At 44.1% G+C, this 18,626-nt stretch overlaps 1 protein-coding gene across 2 annotated transcripts in view; it reads right to left on the bottom strand.

The window, feature by feature from the left end:
* CNTN1 (contactin 1) overlaps window positions 1–18,626 on the bottom strand; it is a 323,390-nt gene that overhangs the window by 81,440 nt on the left and 223,324 nt on the right. For both annotated transcript variants that reach the window (XM_073573262.1, XM_073573261.1), the window contains 2 exons: window positions 10,773–10,900; window positions 8,068–8,240 (listed from right to left, as the gene is read on the bottom strand). In XM_073573262.1, the coding sequence (XP_073429363.1) occupies window positions 8,068–8,240; window positions 10,773–10,900 (301 nt within the window). The remainder of the gene's footprint in view (window positions 1–8,067; window positions 8,241–10,772; window positions 10,901–18,626) is intronic.

Genomic DNA, 18,626 nt, shown 5'->3' on the forward strand with positions numbered 1-18,626 from the left:
CCAAGGATTGGGATTCTCATGTGGAACATATTCGGACTGTGTTCCGGATCTTGAGGGAGAATTCCCTGTATGTCAAAGGATCTAAATGCCTTTTTGGAGTACAGAGGATTTCTTTTTTGGGATTTATTTTGTCTCCCTCAAATATTGAAATGGACCCGGCCAAGGTACAGGCCATTTACGATTGGGTTCAGCCCACTTCTTTGAAGGCCCTCCAGAAGTTTTTGGGTTTTGCTAATTTTTATCGGAAATTTATAGCAAAATTTTTCTGGATTTCTGCCATTCCCTGCTGGGGTGAGCAGAATTCCTTTAGCTCTGTCTTCTGAAAATACCTGAGTGCTGATTTAGTTTTTGAAGCCTAGCTGCTTCAGGGTCTTTTTCCATATCAGCTTGTTCGCTTATGTTTTTGATAGGGTTTTGGCAGATTGCAGACAGCAACCTTCCTTTCCTGTTCTGTTTAGTTAGCTTGGGCCCCATTGTTTGCTCAGCCTATCTTTCTATCTGTGTGAGTGTTTTTTCATCTTGCTTCACCGTCATTATATGTTGGGGGCTGTCTTTTACCTTGGGGTCTGCTCTGGGGCAGTTTAGATTTCCTTTTCTGTCTTTAGGCTATTTAGCTCTCCGGCTGTGATCGAGGGGTCTAGCGCACCGTAGGAACCCCCCACGGCTACTGCTAGTTGTGTTGATAGGTTCAGGGGTCTGCAATCTGATAGTTGCCAACTTCTCTGGTTTTCTGGACGTAGCTTCTATTTTTGTATCTGCCTCCTACGGTGACTCAATCATAACACTGCTCCATGGACGTTATGACTGAACGGAGAGATTCCATTCGAAAGTGCCTGATTCTGATGAATCTGTTCAAGAGCTTTAAGTCCAGAACCAGCCTTACTGTCCCGTCCTTCTTGGGCACCGCGAACAGGTTGGAATAAAAACCTTGAGTCTTTTCGCACTCTCGTACAGGAACAACGACCCCGTTGCGCTGCAGCACCCTGATGCCTCTGCCCGGGATTCTGCTTTGGGTAGCCGGGAAAGAAAAAATCGTCTTGGAGGATCTCTGACAAATTCTATTTTGTACCCCGACGACACTAGTTCCGCCACCCATGCGTCGCGTGCCACCGTGACCCAAACGTGGCAGAACCTGAGTAGGCGTCCGCCCACTCTGCCATCTTCGGGTATCGGATGCCCCGAGTCATTTCGCTGAGGGCCTCTGGGATCTGGCTCCCCTTGATCTGGGCGGGCGGCCTCACATCCTGCCCAGCGGGTTGGCTCTATACGTGACCTGACGCTCCTTGTCCTGGTTGTAGCGAGCTGGGGCAGAAGAACTGGCTGCTGCCATCCACCCAGGGCTGCGAAATGCCCGAAAGCGCGCCTGAGGCTGACGAAATGGCAGTTTAATCTTCTGTTGTGGGAGAAAGCTGCTTTTTCCCCCCGTTGCATCTGAGATGAGCTTGTCTAATTTTTCCCCAAATAGGCGGCTACCCTGATAAGGTAGGGAAGTCAAGGATTTCTTGGAGATCAAATCAGCCCGCCATAGCCTTAACCACAAGGCTCTCCTAATGGCGATTGCATTCGCCGCCGCTAGTGCTGCGCAATTCGCCGCATCCAAGGACGCATTGATTAAATAGTCACCTGCCATCGCGATCTGACCTGCTATCTCAGACACTTCCGTCGGCAGGTCTCTATCCTGTAAGACCTTATTTAAAGAATCTGACCATGACATCATGGCCTTGGCTACCCATGTTGCCGCAAATGAAGGAGAGAGTGCTGATCCTGATGCCTCATACACCGAGCGGGCTAAACTTTCTATGAGCCGATCCGCGGGGTCTTTAATAGAAGAACCACTAGGCACCGACAACAAAGATCTCGAGGCCAGGCGTGACACTGGGGGATCCACAACCGGAGATTCCGCCCATCTCTTACAGAGCTCTGGTGCAAACGGATATCTCGTTTCTAGCATTTTATGGCCCGAAAAACGCTTGTCTGGACGTTCCCTGTGTCGCTGGACTATGTCCTCGAACTCTGGATGAGAGCTAAATACTCTATGCGGTCTCCTGGCCATCTTAAAGGATACTTTATGACCTGCTGTTAGAGAGACGTTCTCCTCAATACCCAAAATCTGATTGACCGCTTCAATGAGACTGTCTACCGTCTCCTGACACCCCGGGGTATCCAGGTCCAAGGATTCCTCCCCCATCATAATCTGAACTCTGCTCGCTCACGGAAAATGGTGATGGTGAGCGAGACACCGCACTCACGGATACTGAAGCACCGGAGGGGCCTGGAGACGCAGTGTGGGTTCTCTTCCTATGCGTCTGCCTAGAGAGAGTGCGGCCCCTGCAGGCCGGAGGCTCTTGTGAGGTGGATGAACCCTTCCCAAAAGGCGAGCCGTCGTCTCTACCCCTATCTGGGGCCTGAAGGGTCTCAATTGCCTTCGTAAGCGAAACCATGGACCGAGAAAGTGATAACGCCCATTCCGGGGGATCCAGACCCCTGGGCTCCGTCGCACGGGAGGGCTCCTGGGCGCGTTCGGAGTCACAGGCTTCACATAATTTAATAGTCTGCGCTCGTGGGAACATAACCTCACAGGAAAAGCATGCGGCATAAAGGAACGTGTGCGTTTTTCCTTTCCCAGACTTAATGCTGCTTAGGCCCACTCTTATGAAAGTTCAAGGGGAAAGGAGGAGAAGGGTAACCCTTAAATGCACGTAGCGCAGCTCCGGGACGGGGTCACACTTACCCTGCTCCTGTGTGTCCCCCCGCGCTCCTGGGTCTGCCTCCGATGCGCTCCTCCACCTCTTGGTAGGCTGCGAGTGTCTCTTCTGATCGCGGCCTACCCTGCTCTGAAGCTGGGGCCTCAACTTTATCCAGCGCCCGCCCTAGTCACGGGGGCGGCGCCGGATATGACGTCGCGCTGGGGGGCGGGACCCTCCACCCGCGGCCTAGGTCGAAGCCGTGGGCTAAATTAGACCCGTCCGCCCGCTCGAGCGCAGGCGCCCCCACTAGCCCGGCGATCCGGATCCCCCACGCTGCTCTCCTCCATCCGCTGGCAGCGCAGACCCGCGGGAGAGCCTCCCGGACCCCGCCACACGCAGGTACCCAGAGGGAGGTGGGGAGACGAGGAGGAAGAGAGGACGGAGAGAGGGGAGGAAGGGAGACGGGGGGAGGGTGGGGAATGGTGCTGCAGATCGAAGCCTGGCCCACTATGCCCGAGGAGCTGCATGCCGCTGCAATCGCAGCTGCCCTGATCATTATTGGACTCTACAGGGGGGTCCATCCTACAAAAACGCTGCCCAGAGACCTCCCCAGCTCCATACCTGCATCATGGCCTTGTCTACCCATCACTTGGTAGCGGCACCTGGGGTATTTGATTTTAGGACGGTGCAGGCACCCTAGCTCCGTCTGCCCTGCAGGGGCGAGGAGAGGGACCGTCCGCCGCCATGCAGCACCGCCGTCTTGCGTTGGTGGAGCAGTGGGGGCCGCACAGACTAGTCTTGTGCCTCTATGCAAGCCCATGGTTTCAATACGTAGGGGTGGACAGGGCTAAGTCTGGCATAATGTCCCACGTCGCGGGAAGGGATACGTGGAGAGATACTCGCACGTGCTCGCCCGTTGATGGTTTGGGGAAATCGGATCCTTTCAATAGGATGTGTTGCCCCTGTCTCATTTCCATAAAATAAAAAATAAAAATAGAAGTCTGGGGAAAAGTCCCAGATATATCCCTCGGTGCGGGAAAGGATACGCGGAGGTGATACTCAACGTGTGCTCGCCTGTTGATGGTTTGGGGAGATCGGACCCTTTCAATAGGATCCGTCGCCCCTGTCTCCTCTTCATAGCAAGAAAACCACACAAAAAAAAAAATAGTTAGTCTGGAGAGAACCAGACTGCGTGTGCCTCCATAGGACACCAAGCAAAAAAATGGTTTCCGCCCGCAATCGGGGCGAGGGTGTATGCGGCGACGGAGGAGCTAACTTTTTTTTTGTATACTTAGTGCCAGCCTCCAGACGGCAGTAGCATACACCCACAGTACCTGTGTCCCCACAGTACCTGTGTCCCCCAATGAGATGAAGGAGAAAACATTTTGAAAATTTTGCAATTTTCAAACTTAATTTTTGTGCCCTTAAATCAGAGAGTTGTGTCACACAAAATTTTTAATAAATAACATTTCCCACATGTCTACTCTACATCAACACACGTTTGGAAACATAATTTGTTAGAACATTAGAAGGGTTAAAATTTGACAAGCGATTTCTCATTTTTCCAACAAAATTTATAAGACTATTTTTTTAAGGGACCACATCACATTTGCAGTGAGTTTGGGGGGTCAATATGACAGAAAATACCCAAAAGTGACACCATTTTAAAAACTGCACCCCTCAACTCTAACCCTAGCCCAACCCTAACCCTAGATCAAACCCCAACCCAGATTTGGTGCAGTGTATGTGCGAAGCTCCATCAAACTCCCAGCAAGCTCCAGTGACCAGCACCACCCCCTGCCCACTCATTGGCTGGCAGTAAACTGCACCAGCACTTATCTTTATAATTATTCCAGCATTGGAAAGAACACAGCAGTGATCCTGTATTTGTGAAAGCAGCACAATACATACATACATACACCCCCCCAACACTTCACACTGTTACAGCTGCTGATTGGACAGGCTGCTCCCATCAGTATTTGTGTCATTAGAGACACAGTGATCACACATACACACCAAATCTGCTGCTGTGTGAAGACATCAGTGACACAGAGCTGACTCATTCACACAGCAGAAGCTTTGTCACACAACAGCTTACATCAGTGACTGCCATCCCCTGTGCAAATTAGAAGCTGCAGACCCCCATCACTGGGCATCACACAGTCTGTTCTCACTGCTGCCAGCAGCCTGGGACAGTGAGGGAAGGAATTACTGATAATGAGTTATGTATTGTAATCATGGAGTGGCCCAGAATACAGGACGATTTTCCTTCCTCACTAGATTCACTTTCCAGAGATAACTGTTCATTGTGTGTCTGGGGGAGGAGCAGCTGCTCTCTGCAGTAAGGCTGCTGGAGGGGAAGAATTCGTTATTGTGTGATGAGGGCTGCTTCATGTGGACGGGGAGGGCCTGTAGCTATGGAGGGTGGGGTTGTTGCTATAGAGGGCATGTCTGGAGTAGAGTAGGAGGTTACGACTAGTTCTCATTTCAATGCCATAACACCCCCCCTTGGACGTTCTGTTCAGAATATCTAGAAAACTGTGCAAACTAGTGACAGAAAGTAAATTACTTATTGTCATAATTCTGCAGCCCAGATATGTACTGAGATTATGTGAAAAGCCCGGACAACCCCTTTAACTGCCGACGTTAAAAGGCATATCAGCAGTTGTTAAGGGGCCCGATTTTTCAGGAACCGGCATTGATCACAATGGTGTTAATGAGGAGATATGCTGGAGTCAGATGCTGCTTACTCATTAAAAGGTTCATACTTCTTAATGAATCACGAGAGTCGGAAATTAGCGGGGACCTCACCACAAATCCTACTCTAGTTCCTGCTGGATTAAGATTTGTAGAATTGTGAATGCCACCCCTTGTCATAAATTTGATGAGAGGAGGGCGTCACAACTGCACCAGCCCTATCTACATTGTCACAGCTGGGGAAAAAAGGCACGAGAGTGTCTTAAGTCGCAAAATTTTAGCACAGGCTTGAGTTGTACCAAAATTATACGACTTATCAAAACTATTTAAGACAAAATACTGGTGTAAAAGCTTTCGTGAATTGGGCCCTATGAATTTATAAATAAGTGCATGTTATTTTTTTTTTATATATATATATATATATATATATATATATATATATATAGGTTATGTTGTTATTAAAAGGACACTGCGTTTTGTAATGTGTGTTACAGCTAATTAATTTCTGATTTCAATGTAAAAACAATGCAAAAATAAAACAAAAAAAGCCAAATTTACAGTTTTTCATCATTTCACTGTATCTAGTGTAACGGGGTCTACACAAGCTGGGGTACCTCTTTCAGTACCACCCCGTGTTTTCGGAGGTCCGCTCTGCGTTGGCTGGAGTCTGAATGAATGACGCTGGCTGGAATTCCTTGGTTACATGGGCGCATATAAAAGATCACTGCTTCTCCACGTATTTCCAGTCTGACAACACTTTACTCACAGGACACAGAATATATCACACAGATACAGAGGGCAAACCAATAGAAAAGCGGCAGGCCAGACATACATTACAAAAAGCAGGTGGCCGGAGCCTGCCGATGTTTACTGTGGGAATTACAAAGGTGGGGGGAGGGCGGACAAAAGGAGAATATCGTGTCCCCTCTGCCCAGGGGCGCAGCCTGTGGGCTGATGCATTAGGGACATGCATCTCACATAGAACCTATTATACATACATATAACTGCACAACATATTCTGGGTGCTGAGTGGTTCTGTAACACGAAACATCTAGAATATCTTTTACTGTTTTTCAGCATATTACACGGTGAATGGTGTCAATCAAAACTACAATTCACTTCACAAATACAGTCATTTATATGTCTATGTAGATGAAAAAATACAAAAAGTTATAGCTGTTGGAAGAAGGGAAGGTAAAAACGAATGTGCAAAAATGAAAACTATCCTAGGCAGAAAGGGGTTAAAGGTGATCCCTTTCCTAAAAACTCCTAAACAATCCTGTTTTTCCATAGTATAAGTTCAATAAAAGGAAAAATGTTATGAAAATCCAGTCAAACTAGTCATAAAATTACAAATTGGTCCATATGGTAGAGAGCATTTCTAACAGGTTTTTACCATTACTTGGCTCCATGCATACAGTAGAGCTGTTTTCTAGAGTCTGCACAGTGAGAAATAAAGTCTCCGTGGCTTTATTCTAACATAGGTTGCCAATTCCATTTTAAATATAAATAATTTCTATTTGTTTGCGAACTATTGTAGTCACAAGATTTGAAGCCTTTAGGCTATGTTCACAGGTTGCGTCTTTGCTGTATTTTTTTTCTGCAGGCAAAACCTGCTCTCTTAGCAGTGAGGGTATGTGCACACGCTGCGGATTCTGCTGCGGATCTGCAGCGGTTTTGGCTCTGCGGTTCCGCAGCAGATTCTGCTGCGTTGTACGGTACCTTTATTTCCTATGTAAAAAAAAAAAAAACACTGTGCACATGCTGCGGATTTTTCCGCACGGTTTTGCTGCGGGTTACCATCCGCAGCATGTCAATTCTTTGTGCGGTTTCCTCTGCGGTTTCACAACTTATCATTATGAGGTGTGAAGCGGGAGGGCAAAACCACAGGCTATTTTGTCCTGCGGATTTACAGGCGGATTTCTCTACAAAATCCGCACAACCAAAAAACTACGTGTGCACTTACCCTGAAGAAGCTGCTTACAAAACGTGGACTTTGCTGTATTTTTTTGCTGTTTTTTTTTTTATTGTCTCTTGTGCATGTTGATAAAGTTTATTGCCCCCCCCCCCCCAAAAAAAAAAAAAAAAAAACATGATGCAACTTCCTCAGGGTTTTGAACTAAAAAGGCAGCAAAATCTGATAACCACTTGTTTGCTGAGTTTTTGCACTCATTCATTACTTTCTATGAAAAAAATGCTTCAAAAAATCAGCAAAAACGCTGTAAGAAGTGACATGCGGCAATTTGGAAAAACGCAGCAGTTTTCCAATTCAATCAGGAAAAAAATATTAAGTAAGTATGCATTTCTGAATTCTAATAGATTTTGCTGGTAGTAGTTATGAGCGAACATGCTCGGATAATGTCTTATCGGAGTATCTCGGGCGTGCTCGTATATTATGTTCAAGTCCTTGTGGCTGCGTGATTTGTGGTTGTTAGACATCCTCAACACGTGGCGATTGCCTGTTTGTTAGGGAATCCACACCTGTTGATGCTGTCTAATAGCCGAAAATCATGCAGCAGCGGGGAATCGGACATAATATATGAGCAAACCCAAGCATGCTTGGATGAGATATGATCAGAGCATGTTCGCTCATCACTAGCTGGTACTGTAAAACGGAGCGTAAAATTTACATGCAAAAACGCAACGTGTGAACATAACCTTACTATATGGTTATTGCTCTTACCCGTATATGCTCTTCATAATAGCTGGTTCCATCAGTCTCGATTATGAATCCATTTAAAGACCAGATAAACTCAATTTCCAGACCAGGATCGTGAGAGGCATGGCACTGTATGGTTGCATTTTCCCCCACTGATACATCAGCATTGGATGGTGCAAGGGTAATTTTCGTGGCAGCTGTAAATTGACATATAAAAACCATCATAAAGCTGAAAAACAATACACACATATACCTTATATCACTCTATTGATCTGACGTGTAATACTATACTTACAGCCGTAAAATAATTCTAATTGTGCTCTCCGTTTTGCAAAAGCATTGTAATTTCTGTGTTTTTTTTTTTACATAAGAGAAAATTACTGATGAGACATGGATCATATGAATTGACACAGACCAAACATTGCTGAAAATTGGATCCAAAACACTGATAAAAATCTAACCTTTTTTTGATATGTGAATGAGGTCTGAGAGTGCATATTTTACTAAAACATGCTTAGACGGATCATTGTGACAGGTGTTCCAGGTTTCCTAAAATGCACTCCTGAATTAAGGTTATGGCGTTAAAAAATGCCCCGTCTGTTTATGCAAAAATAGTTTCTGGCCAACCACATGCGGTCAGCCGCTTGCATTTTTTATCCATATAAAAAAAAAAAACAGAGTTGCGGCTACACCACTTGGCTTTACCCTCACAGAATGGATATATTCACGTTGAAAATGTAGGTGTCTCATTGGCCTCATTGTTAATTCCTCACCAAAGGATCTCTGTAAGGCCGTGATCACACGTGAGAAACTGGGACGAGTCTTGCAGCTTAATACCCGGCATTGCCGCCGGTACTCGGGAGAGGAGCGTGCGGATGCATGTATTTCTATGCAGCCGCACGCGCCGCTCCCGAGTGCCTGAGCCAGTGCCGGGTATTAAACTGCAAGACTCGTCCGAGTTTCTCGCATGTGTGATCCCGGCGTAACACTTAAGATTTCTACAGTGATGGCCCATTGCAGATCTCTAAGAGGGGCTTAATGCAAATCTTATGTGCATCATGTCTGTGCGTGTGCAGTGTAAATTTATTTAACGTATTCAGCTGATTGCGATTCACATGGATAATTTGTGCAGACCTTCTATCAGCATATCATATTATACAGAATCTAATATTCATGTAAATTGCTTTCACTGAATCATTGAATTGTGCTTAAATGGGTATTTCCATATTAGAACGTCATCCTCTATCCATAGTCCCATTCCCAGGATCACTGTGGGTCCCAGAATGGGGTTATAAATTCCGAGAATAGGGCTCTGCAGAGCACTGTCTGATTGGAGTAGAGCTGGGCATGGTCGATCTCCAATCCATTCACTCTTTATGGGACCATATGGCAATATACTTGGCTCCAATCATATGTGCCCCATTCTTGGGATCTCTGGGTTCCAAACGGTGAGATGCCTGTGGATTCTATGAATAAAGGATAACTTAAACCGCATTATGGTACAACCTCTAACAATTACATCTTTGAGATAATAAATAAAACAGTTAACAAAATTAGGTGGTACAAGTGATTCTTGGGTACATATTGTGACTGAGGTCCATAGTCATGACATTCTATAAAGGGAACCTGTCACGTGAAAAAATGCTTTTAACTTGATATGAGGTCAATCTGCTGATTAATAGTGTTAGGCTATTTTCACATTTCCGGCTTTTAGCATCCGGCACCCTGCGGCGAAAATTTCCCAAACCGGTTCCGGCGATATGTGGTGCCGGATCCAGCTTTTTCCCCATTGGGATAAATTGGTGCCGGATTATGCCGCATTAACACACGGCGCATCCGGGTTTTCCCGGATCTGGCGAAAAGTGACGATGCGGCGTTGTGAAAAAACGTTGCATGCAACGTTTTTTTCCTCTGACGGACCGCTTTTTTCCAATGCGCATGCCCTACATATTTCCTCGGGCAAGAATGTTAACCCTGCAAGCGGCGGCAAAAATAAAAAATCTCTCTCTCTCTCTTTATATATCTCTCTTCATATATATATATATATATATATATATATATATATATATATATATATATATATATCTACATATCTCTCTCTCTCATCCAGCAACCCCTTCACATGGCCAGAACGGAGGGATCAGGGTCATCTGTTCCTTTAAATTTCTACTCCACCGTATCCGGCCAAAAGAAGGATCCGTTGTCAGCATTTTATGCCGGATCCGGTATTGCGGCTTTTCACCGCAGGCCACCGGATTCCAAAGCCGGAAATGTGAAAGTAGCCTTAGGAACCTGCTCGGTGCAGGCACTTAGACTTCCGCTATCAGGAGGAAATTAACTGTATTCCTCCAGCTATCATTTGGGTTTCAGTCATGGGGGTGGCGCTGGCATGGCTTCAGTCACCGCACAGTGATTAGAGAGCTGTGGCTGTAACCGCGCTTCCTGTACTGACTGCAGCAGCTCAGAATTAAGGCCAGCTGTCAGTCATTGCCGGGGGCACGGTTACAGCCGCCGCTTTCTATACACTGAGCGGTGACTGAACGTGGACTGGCTCCGCCCCCAAGTCTGAAACCAAAATGTTACAGGATGAAATAAAGTTCACTTGTTCCCGGCAATGGCGGTCTAAGTGCGGGCACTGGGCAGGTTCAGAACACTGTTAACCTGCAGATTAACCTCATATCTGCAGGTTAATAGCATTTTTCATGTGACAGATTCCTTACAAGCATTACCTTTCACAGAAAGAGTTGTTGTGCTATTTGCTTTTCCTCTGTTATTCTCAGAAAAACATGTGTAGCTGCCTTCATCAAGCATTGTTATATTGAGGATTTCCAGGCTACCATCATCCCAGATTGCTACCCTGGAAAGAAATACAGAATTAAAATTATGTAAATGAATGTGGCGTACTCAGTATTCACATAACAACTACCGCAGTGAAGAAGATGAGTCTACTGGTGTGTGAATAATACAGAGATTCAATTGATAGGGGTGAGAGATAGATAGGAAAGGTGCTATCAGCAACAGTGACAGACTAAAAGAGTCAATGTGATTGGTGAGTGATAAGGGGTTGCTGACAGTGGTTCTACTGCATTTGAATTTCAATAACACATTTTTTTCTTCTCCATTGTTAATGTACTGAAAAGCAGAATATGATACAAAAGGAGAGGTCCTAACATCCTTAGAATATACTCCTTAAAAATTATTATTATTAGATTAAAATTGCAAACAACAATAAAAACACTGAGGCTGCTGAACATGAATGCAGGAAAAACACTCAAGAAAAAGGTGCAAAGAGCAATAAATACTAATGCATAACATGCCTGCATTAAAATGACATGTCTAAATATAGCAACTAGTGAGGAGGGTTAGCTATCCTAACAATCTGGACAAAAGTGGCTCAAATGCAGGAAAAGTACTTACGAGTGTAGATGCAGCCCACCACCCTGACGTTTGTTTCGTTAAGTCTCCACCTCCTTTGTTTTTAAAAATATTAAAGAAAGTTCCCCAAAATCTATATATTTAACTGCAGCTGTCTCTGACACAAAGTGTGCAGGTCACAAATATTGTTTTGTCTTTTAATGGCTAACTGAAAAGATGGCAAAAAATGGAAAGCTTTTGTGACTACTCAGGTCTCTTCATCATAGAATCACACAAAATCTGAAAAATCACATATTTATGCAAAACCAGAGACTGGAATAATAGAATAGATAAAATAAGTGACATGAAGCAGGGCTATGAGTATGGGGGAGGGAGAAATAGTTGTGGCCATAAATATTGGAAAAGTTCTTGATTAAGGAGTTTTATTATCCTGTGACTGAGGTCTGGTCCATGTTTGTGATGCCCCCAATGGTCTGGGAAGCACATTCCTTAGGTGATATAGAAAAACAAATACATGTGACACATTCATTACTCCACTGAGTGTGTCAGAGTTTGTCATAAGTTTGTATTCACAAATTTTTCTGTGTGAGATTTGAAATTACCTTTTAATACCAGTAATTTCATGTCCATGCTGCTGTGAAGAGGGATAGAAAAATATTTGGCCAGAGATACAGTACAGACGAAAAGTTTGGACACACCTTCTCATTCAAAGAGTTTTCTTTATTTTCATGACTATGAAAATTGTAGATTCACTCTGAAGGCATTAACACATGTGGAATTATATAATTAACAAAAAAGTGTGAAGCTCATCAAGAGAATGCCATGAGTGTGCAAAGCAGTAATCAAAGCAAAAAGTGGCTACTCTGAAGAACCTAGAATATAAGACATATTTTCAGTTGTTTCACACTTTTTTGTTAATTATATAATTCCACATGTGGCAATTCACAGTTCTGATGCCTTCAGAGTGAACCTACAATTTTCATAGCCATGAAAATAAAGGAAACTCTTTGAATGAGGTGTGTCCAAACTTTTGGTCTGCACTGTACATCTATTCTTTTTTTTTTTATTGTGTGGCAAAGAAAATTCATTGTTGTTCCACATTTTTGCCCTGTCTCCTCACATACAGTCCTCCAGTGGGACATTTGGTCCATATAATTAAGTACACTACATTAGATGTGATGCAGCTGAAAGTACCTGGGATCGCGTAGTCTTAATGTGAGTTGAGGATCTTTATCTTTTCAGTGGTCATTATGGTGGTCAGGCTTTACATTTTTTCGGGTCGCAGGGAAAGGTTTCTGAATTTGTTGGAGAGGATGGGAAACTTCTGACAATGACGCTTCTTAGATTTGGGGGCTGCCTAAAAAACAGAAGTGGGCGGTCTGGAAATATGGATTGTAATCAGGCATCTTTTTGTAGTAAAGTGTTGTGAGTTCATTTTCCCCTTCGTCACTGAAGTCTGGTGAACTCCCTATTCTGGTAATGGAAGGTAATGAGCCTGATTATCAGGCACCTGAGCCTAATGATGATGACTGGCTGAGTGGAGTCACGGACTGGATATAAGGCTGCCGACACCCTTCTGCCCTGCGGGTGATTTCTCTGTGGACTTCTAGGAAACAAGTCTGATTCCTGCTCCTCTAAAGCTAAGTTTTCTGCTTTGCCTTTTAGCATTTGTGTTTTGTTTTTGTTTGCCTTGCTTTTCTGGATTCTGCCATTCCCTGCTGGGGTGAGCTGATTCTCCTTTTGCCGGTTGCTCTGTCTTCAGAATATTCCTGAGTACTGACATAGTCTTTTTGAAGCCTAGCGTCTTCAGGGCCTTTTTCACTGTCAGTCTGTTGGCTCTTATTTTCATAGGGTTTTTCACGGATTGCAGACAGCAGCCTTCCTGTCCTTTCCTATCTAGTTAGCTTGGGCCCCGTCTTTGCTCAGTCTATCTTTCTGTCTGTGTTGTGTTCTTTCTTCTTGCTTCACAGTCATTATATGTGGGGGGCTGCCTTTTGCTTTGGGGTCTGCTCTGGGGCAGTTTAGATTTCCCTTTCTGTCTTTAGGCTATTTAATTCTCCGGCTGTGATCGAGGGGTCTAGGGCATCGTAGGAACCCCCCACGGCTACTGCTAGTTGTGTTGATAGGTTCAGGGGTCTGCAATCCGATAGCTGCCAACCTCTCTGGTTTTCTGGACTTAGCTAGCATTTCTGTTTTTGCCTCCTACGGTGACTCAATCATAACAGTAAAGGTTGTAGTATCCGTGCAGCTTCGGATTGTAGGTAACTACTAGAGGCTGCTTTATTGTTTAGTTTTGTAATGTAGCAGGTGATTCCTTGATATTCTGTTGGCTCTTGCAATCTAGTTTTCAATTGTTCTTGGATGGTAGACCTGATTCACAAAAGGTCTTTCTGAGGCCAACAAGGTGTTTGTCTCTATCCATAGGGTCTAAACATATCCGATTGTATCTGATAGCTTGACTGTAGACAGAGTTTTTTATGTGTTTTCAATGCAAACTGTCCCATTTAAGGCATGTTGGACAGTCAATTGGATTCTGGTACAGGGACATCTCTATTTCATTGTCCCGTAGCTTAATGATGGAGTCCAAAAAGTTAATTTCAGTACAACAGACAGGAATTTGCCTCTGTTAGCAACTACATACCTTCTTTTCTAAAGTCCCAGATATCGTCTTTAAGTGTTAGGTTGATGGTAGGATGAAATTGATTAAAGTGTTTATGGAACGACGTTAGCTGTTGCTCAGACTCCGACCGGATGATTAAAATATTGTCAATGTATCTGTAGTAGGCCAGAGGCCTGAAGGGACATGAGGACAAAAAGTCACTTTCAAACTTGGCCAAGAAAATATTTGTGTACTGTGGAGCTATTTTACTTCCCATTGCTGTACCAATTCTCCTGTAGATATTTGTTGTTATCAAATTCAAAGTAATTGTGGGTGAGGATGAATTTTGTAAGTTTCACCACAGAATCAGCATCAATTCCTGAACATTGCATGAAGACGTTGCATGCATTTAAATCCATACTGTTGTGGGATATTAGAGAACAAAGATTCCACATCCACGATAGCCAGGCTGGTTCCTTCTAGCAGACAACCTATTGCTGCTAGTTTATTTAATAGGTCAGTTGTGTAATGAATGTAACTGGGTATATCCTTTACCAGGGGTTTAAGAATCTTTTGTTTCATTGAAATATTTCCTCACGTGCAGTCTCCTGAAGTCATTTTCCATATCACTGTATAGTTCAGTTTTATCTAGGGACTTAGTAGGACAAAATAAGAGTCCGCTAGAAAGCACAGCCAGCTTCACTTTGTTGAGTATATAACTTGAGAGACTGATGATACACTTAGATGCTTTTGTGTATGGAATGGAGCAGTTGTCCAAGTTGTCAGGTTTTGGCTTTGTTTTGTAACAGTTTGCATACAGTCTTGAATTGAGGAGCAATCCTTGTTATGGTTCAGAAGGGTTGGTAGTTAGTTGTAGTAATGTTTTAATTTTTGCTCTATGTTTCATGTAAGTGTTTTTCTTCGAATTTCAAATTGCCTTTGGACTTTACTCTTGATGCTGTAGAAGACACGTAAGAGGTGGTTCCTTAGTCTCTCAGAAGTAATGTGACAATGGTTTTGTGAATAATGAGTATTGTAGGTATGTAGATTTGGATTTGTAATCCAGAGTCTTTTGGGAATTAGATTCTCCTTTTTGCATTTGGAGAAGAAACAAATGTCACTGTCCAACTATGCATTGTTCTCCAGAAGTGGCTTTAGTTTCATAAAGATGTGGTATATTCTAGTATCCCACATTGAGATACAGAAAAAAAAAATATCTTTGTATCTTGCTAGCCAGTAGATAGAGAAATAGTTCTATTTACCTCTGTCTGTTATAAGTGCTAGAAATCGACTAGTTTCTTCTTGGAGCCTCTTGGAGGATTGCTGGCAAGTAAACTCTCTTGTGCAGACTCAAGCTAAGTGTATTCCCTTACTTACCTTCCTGCTTTGTCTTGAGTTGTAGGGGGGGGCTGACTGGTGCACACCCCGTGCCACACTATCCAGGGTCTATCGCCAGGGGCAGTCAGGAATTAGGGCCCCGTCACATATAGCGACTCACCAGCGATTCTGACAATGATATCAACGCGTCAGGATCGCTGGTAAGTCGCTACATGATCGCTGGTGAGCTGTCAAACAGACAGCCTCACCAGCGTTCAGCACCAGCGACGCCGAGTGCGTGGCGTCGCTGTGTACTTTAGTTACCAGCACGCTGATGCAGGGAGCTGGTAACTAAGGTACACATCGGGTTTCTAAGGGACGTGCGTCTCTTAGAAACCCGATGTGTACCTTAGTTACCAGCTTCCTAAATCAGCGCGCTGGTAACCAAGATACACATCGGGTTTCTAAATGAGGCACGTCCCTTAGATACCCGATGTGTACGTTAGTTACCAGCTGGTCGCTGGTCTCCCGCCTGTCACACGCAGCAATGCGGGAGACGAAGGCACGTCACCGAAACGCGCGTTGGGGACAGTGGCACCATCACTGGAGCTGTGGTAAGCTAATAATTATGATTATCTAAGATGTTTGTTCACTTTGGGTAGCTTGTATTATACACTATTCTATTACTATTAACCGCTACTGTGTGGTATTGTAACCATTATGAAAGCTAGCTGTCTGGAGATACTATATATAGCTGCTTTACCGCTACTCCCATTTATTATATGGTATCAATAGCACTACATGCTCCTTGTTGGTGTCGCTTATTGTTTTGGATTCATGATCATGCACTAATGGCACTTTTAGACATTTATGCACATCGGTTTGTGTATTTTTAATATGATGATTAATACAATAAAATAGTTTTTTGCATGTGGAAAAATACCTTTTTTTCTCTTTTTTTGAATCGTGCTATTATTAAGTAGTGTGTCCCTTTTCCTTTTTTGTATCCAATACAAATTATATTTTAAGATTTTTAATAGGGATCTGTATTTGCCTTTGGTAATTTGTGTATCATTGTTTACTGTATGCTGAATCCAAGTCAGTATAATTTATTGTTTTATTGAATAAATGACGCATCACTTGTCTCAGTCACAGCAGGATGATGTTACCTCAAATAGCGACACTGTCAGCTTGATTCAAGTGTTCTGAAAAGAACGATCTGCCTGATCACAAATGGCTAGGACAGATAATTTTTGTACTATTTTTTTTTTTAAATAAAAAGTGTGGCAGTGCACTGTGTTATTAAATGGGTTGTTGGATACTACCAGGTTACCATTTTGTTTTACTGGGAGGTCACCTTTACATAACTAAGGCTATGTTTGCATTAAAGAAACTGAAAGTCCTATCAGACCTCAGAGAATTTTTCAGGGCAATAGGGATACCAGCAATTTGCAGCAAGTTTCAAAAGATTGGATTATTTCTAAAAGTCAACGATAATGGAGGGGATATAGCAAAGACATTATGTTCAACTTTTATGGTGTAGACAAATGACAAATTATGGGTCAGGCCATATCTGCAGGGTCGCCATCAGGGCATTACTGACCTTACTGGCGTTTGGGGCCTAATGAGCAGAGGGGGCCCGCAGCGGGCCTTCTGCTCTGCTCACTGAGCCCCATAAGCAGGATCCTGCCACTTCAGTAACTGATGGCGCATCCTCTGACACACAATCAGTTAAAATCTGTTGCCATGCAGGAGATTCCTCCCGCACGGCAACAGTTAACTGCCGATCAACAATCACAGGTCAGCAGCTGACTTCAGCGTGCACGTCGTTGAGAGGAGGACACTGCTGGAGCTCGGCCACTTGAGGAGAAACTTTATTTTTTTTGAAAAGCCGCAGTATGGGGTGTTATGATTGAGTCACCGTAGGAGGCAAAAACAGAAATGTTAGCTAAGTCCAGAAAACCAGAGAGGATGGCAGCTATCGGATTGCAGACCCCTGAACCTATCAACACAACTAGCAGTAGCCGTGGGGGGTTCCTACGATGCCCTAGACCCCTCGATCACAGCCGGAGAATTAAATAGCCTAAAGACAGAAAGGGAAATCTAAACTGCCCCAGAGCGGACCCCAAAGCAAAAGGCAGCCCCCCACATATAATGACAGTGAAGCAAGAAGAAAGAACACAACACAGACAGAAAGATAGACTGAGCAAAGACGGGGCCCAAGCTAACTAGATAGGAAAGGACAGGAAGGCTGCTGTCTGCAATCCGTGAAAAACCCTATGAAAATAAGAGCCAACAGACTGACAGTGAAAAAGGCCCTGAAGACGCTAGGCTTCAAAAAGACTATGTCAGTACTCAGGAATATTCTGAAGACAGAGCAACCGGCAAAAGGAGAATCAGCTCACCCCAGCAGGGAATGGCAGAATCCAGAAAAGCAAGGCAAACAAAAACAAAACACAAATGCTAAAAGACAAAGCAGAAAACTTAGTTTTAGAGGAGCAGGAATCAGACTGGTTTCCTAGAAGTCCACAGAGAAATCACCCGCAGGGCAGAAGGGCGTCGGCAGCCTTATATCCAGTCCGTGACTCCACTCAGCCAGTCATCATCATTAGACTCAGGTGCCTGATAATCAGGCTCATTACTTTACCAGAATAGGGAGTTCACCAGACCTCAGTGACAAAGGGGAAAATGAACTCACAACAATGGGGCATATTATACCGGTATGGGGGGCATTATACTACTATGGGGGGAGGAAAGGGGTGCATTATACTAGTATGGGGCTGCATTATACTATGGGGTGCATTATACTGCTATGGGGTGCATTATACTATGGGGGTGCATTACAGTACTATAGTGTGCATTATACTGCTATGAGGCCGCATTATACTGCTATGGGGGTGCATTATTCTGCTATGGGGGTGCATTATACTATGGGGGTGCATTATACTACTATATTGTGCATTATACTGTTATGGAGGTGCATTATACTACTATAAGGGTGCATTATACTACTATGGAGAAGCATTATACTGCTATGGGACTGCAATATACTACTATGGGGTGCTTTTTACTGCTATGGGGATGCATTATACTACTATAGGGTGCATTATACTGCTATGGAGGTGCATTATACTGCTATGGGGGTGCATTATACTGCAATGGAGGGTGCGTTATACTGCAATGGGGGGGTGTTAAACCACTATGGGACTGCATTATACCAATATGGGGGTGCATTATATAACTATGAGGCTGCATTATACTACTATGGGACTTCATTATACCTCTATGGGGT

This window comes from Dendrobates tinctorius, unplaced genomic scaffold (genome assembly GCF_039654945.1).
Source record: "Dendrobates tinctorius isolate UK_male_01 unplaced genomic scaffold, ASM3965494v1 ptg000035l, whole genome shotgun sequence".
Taxonomy (NCBI): domain Eukaryota; kingdom Metazoa; phylum Chordata; class Amphibia; order Anura; family Dendrobatidae; genus Dendrobates; species Dendrobates tinctorius.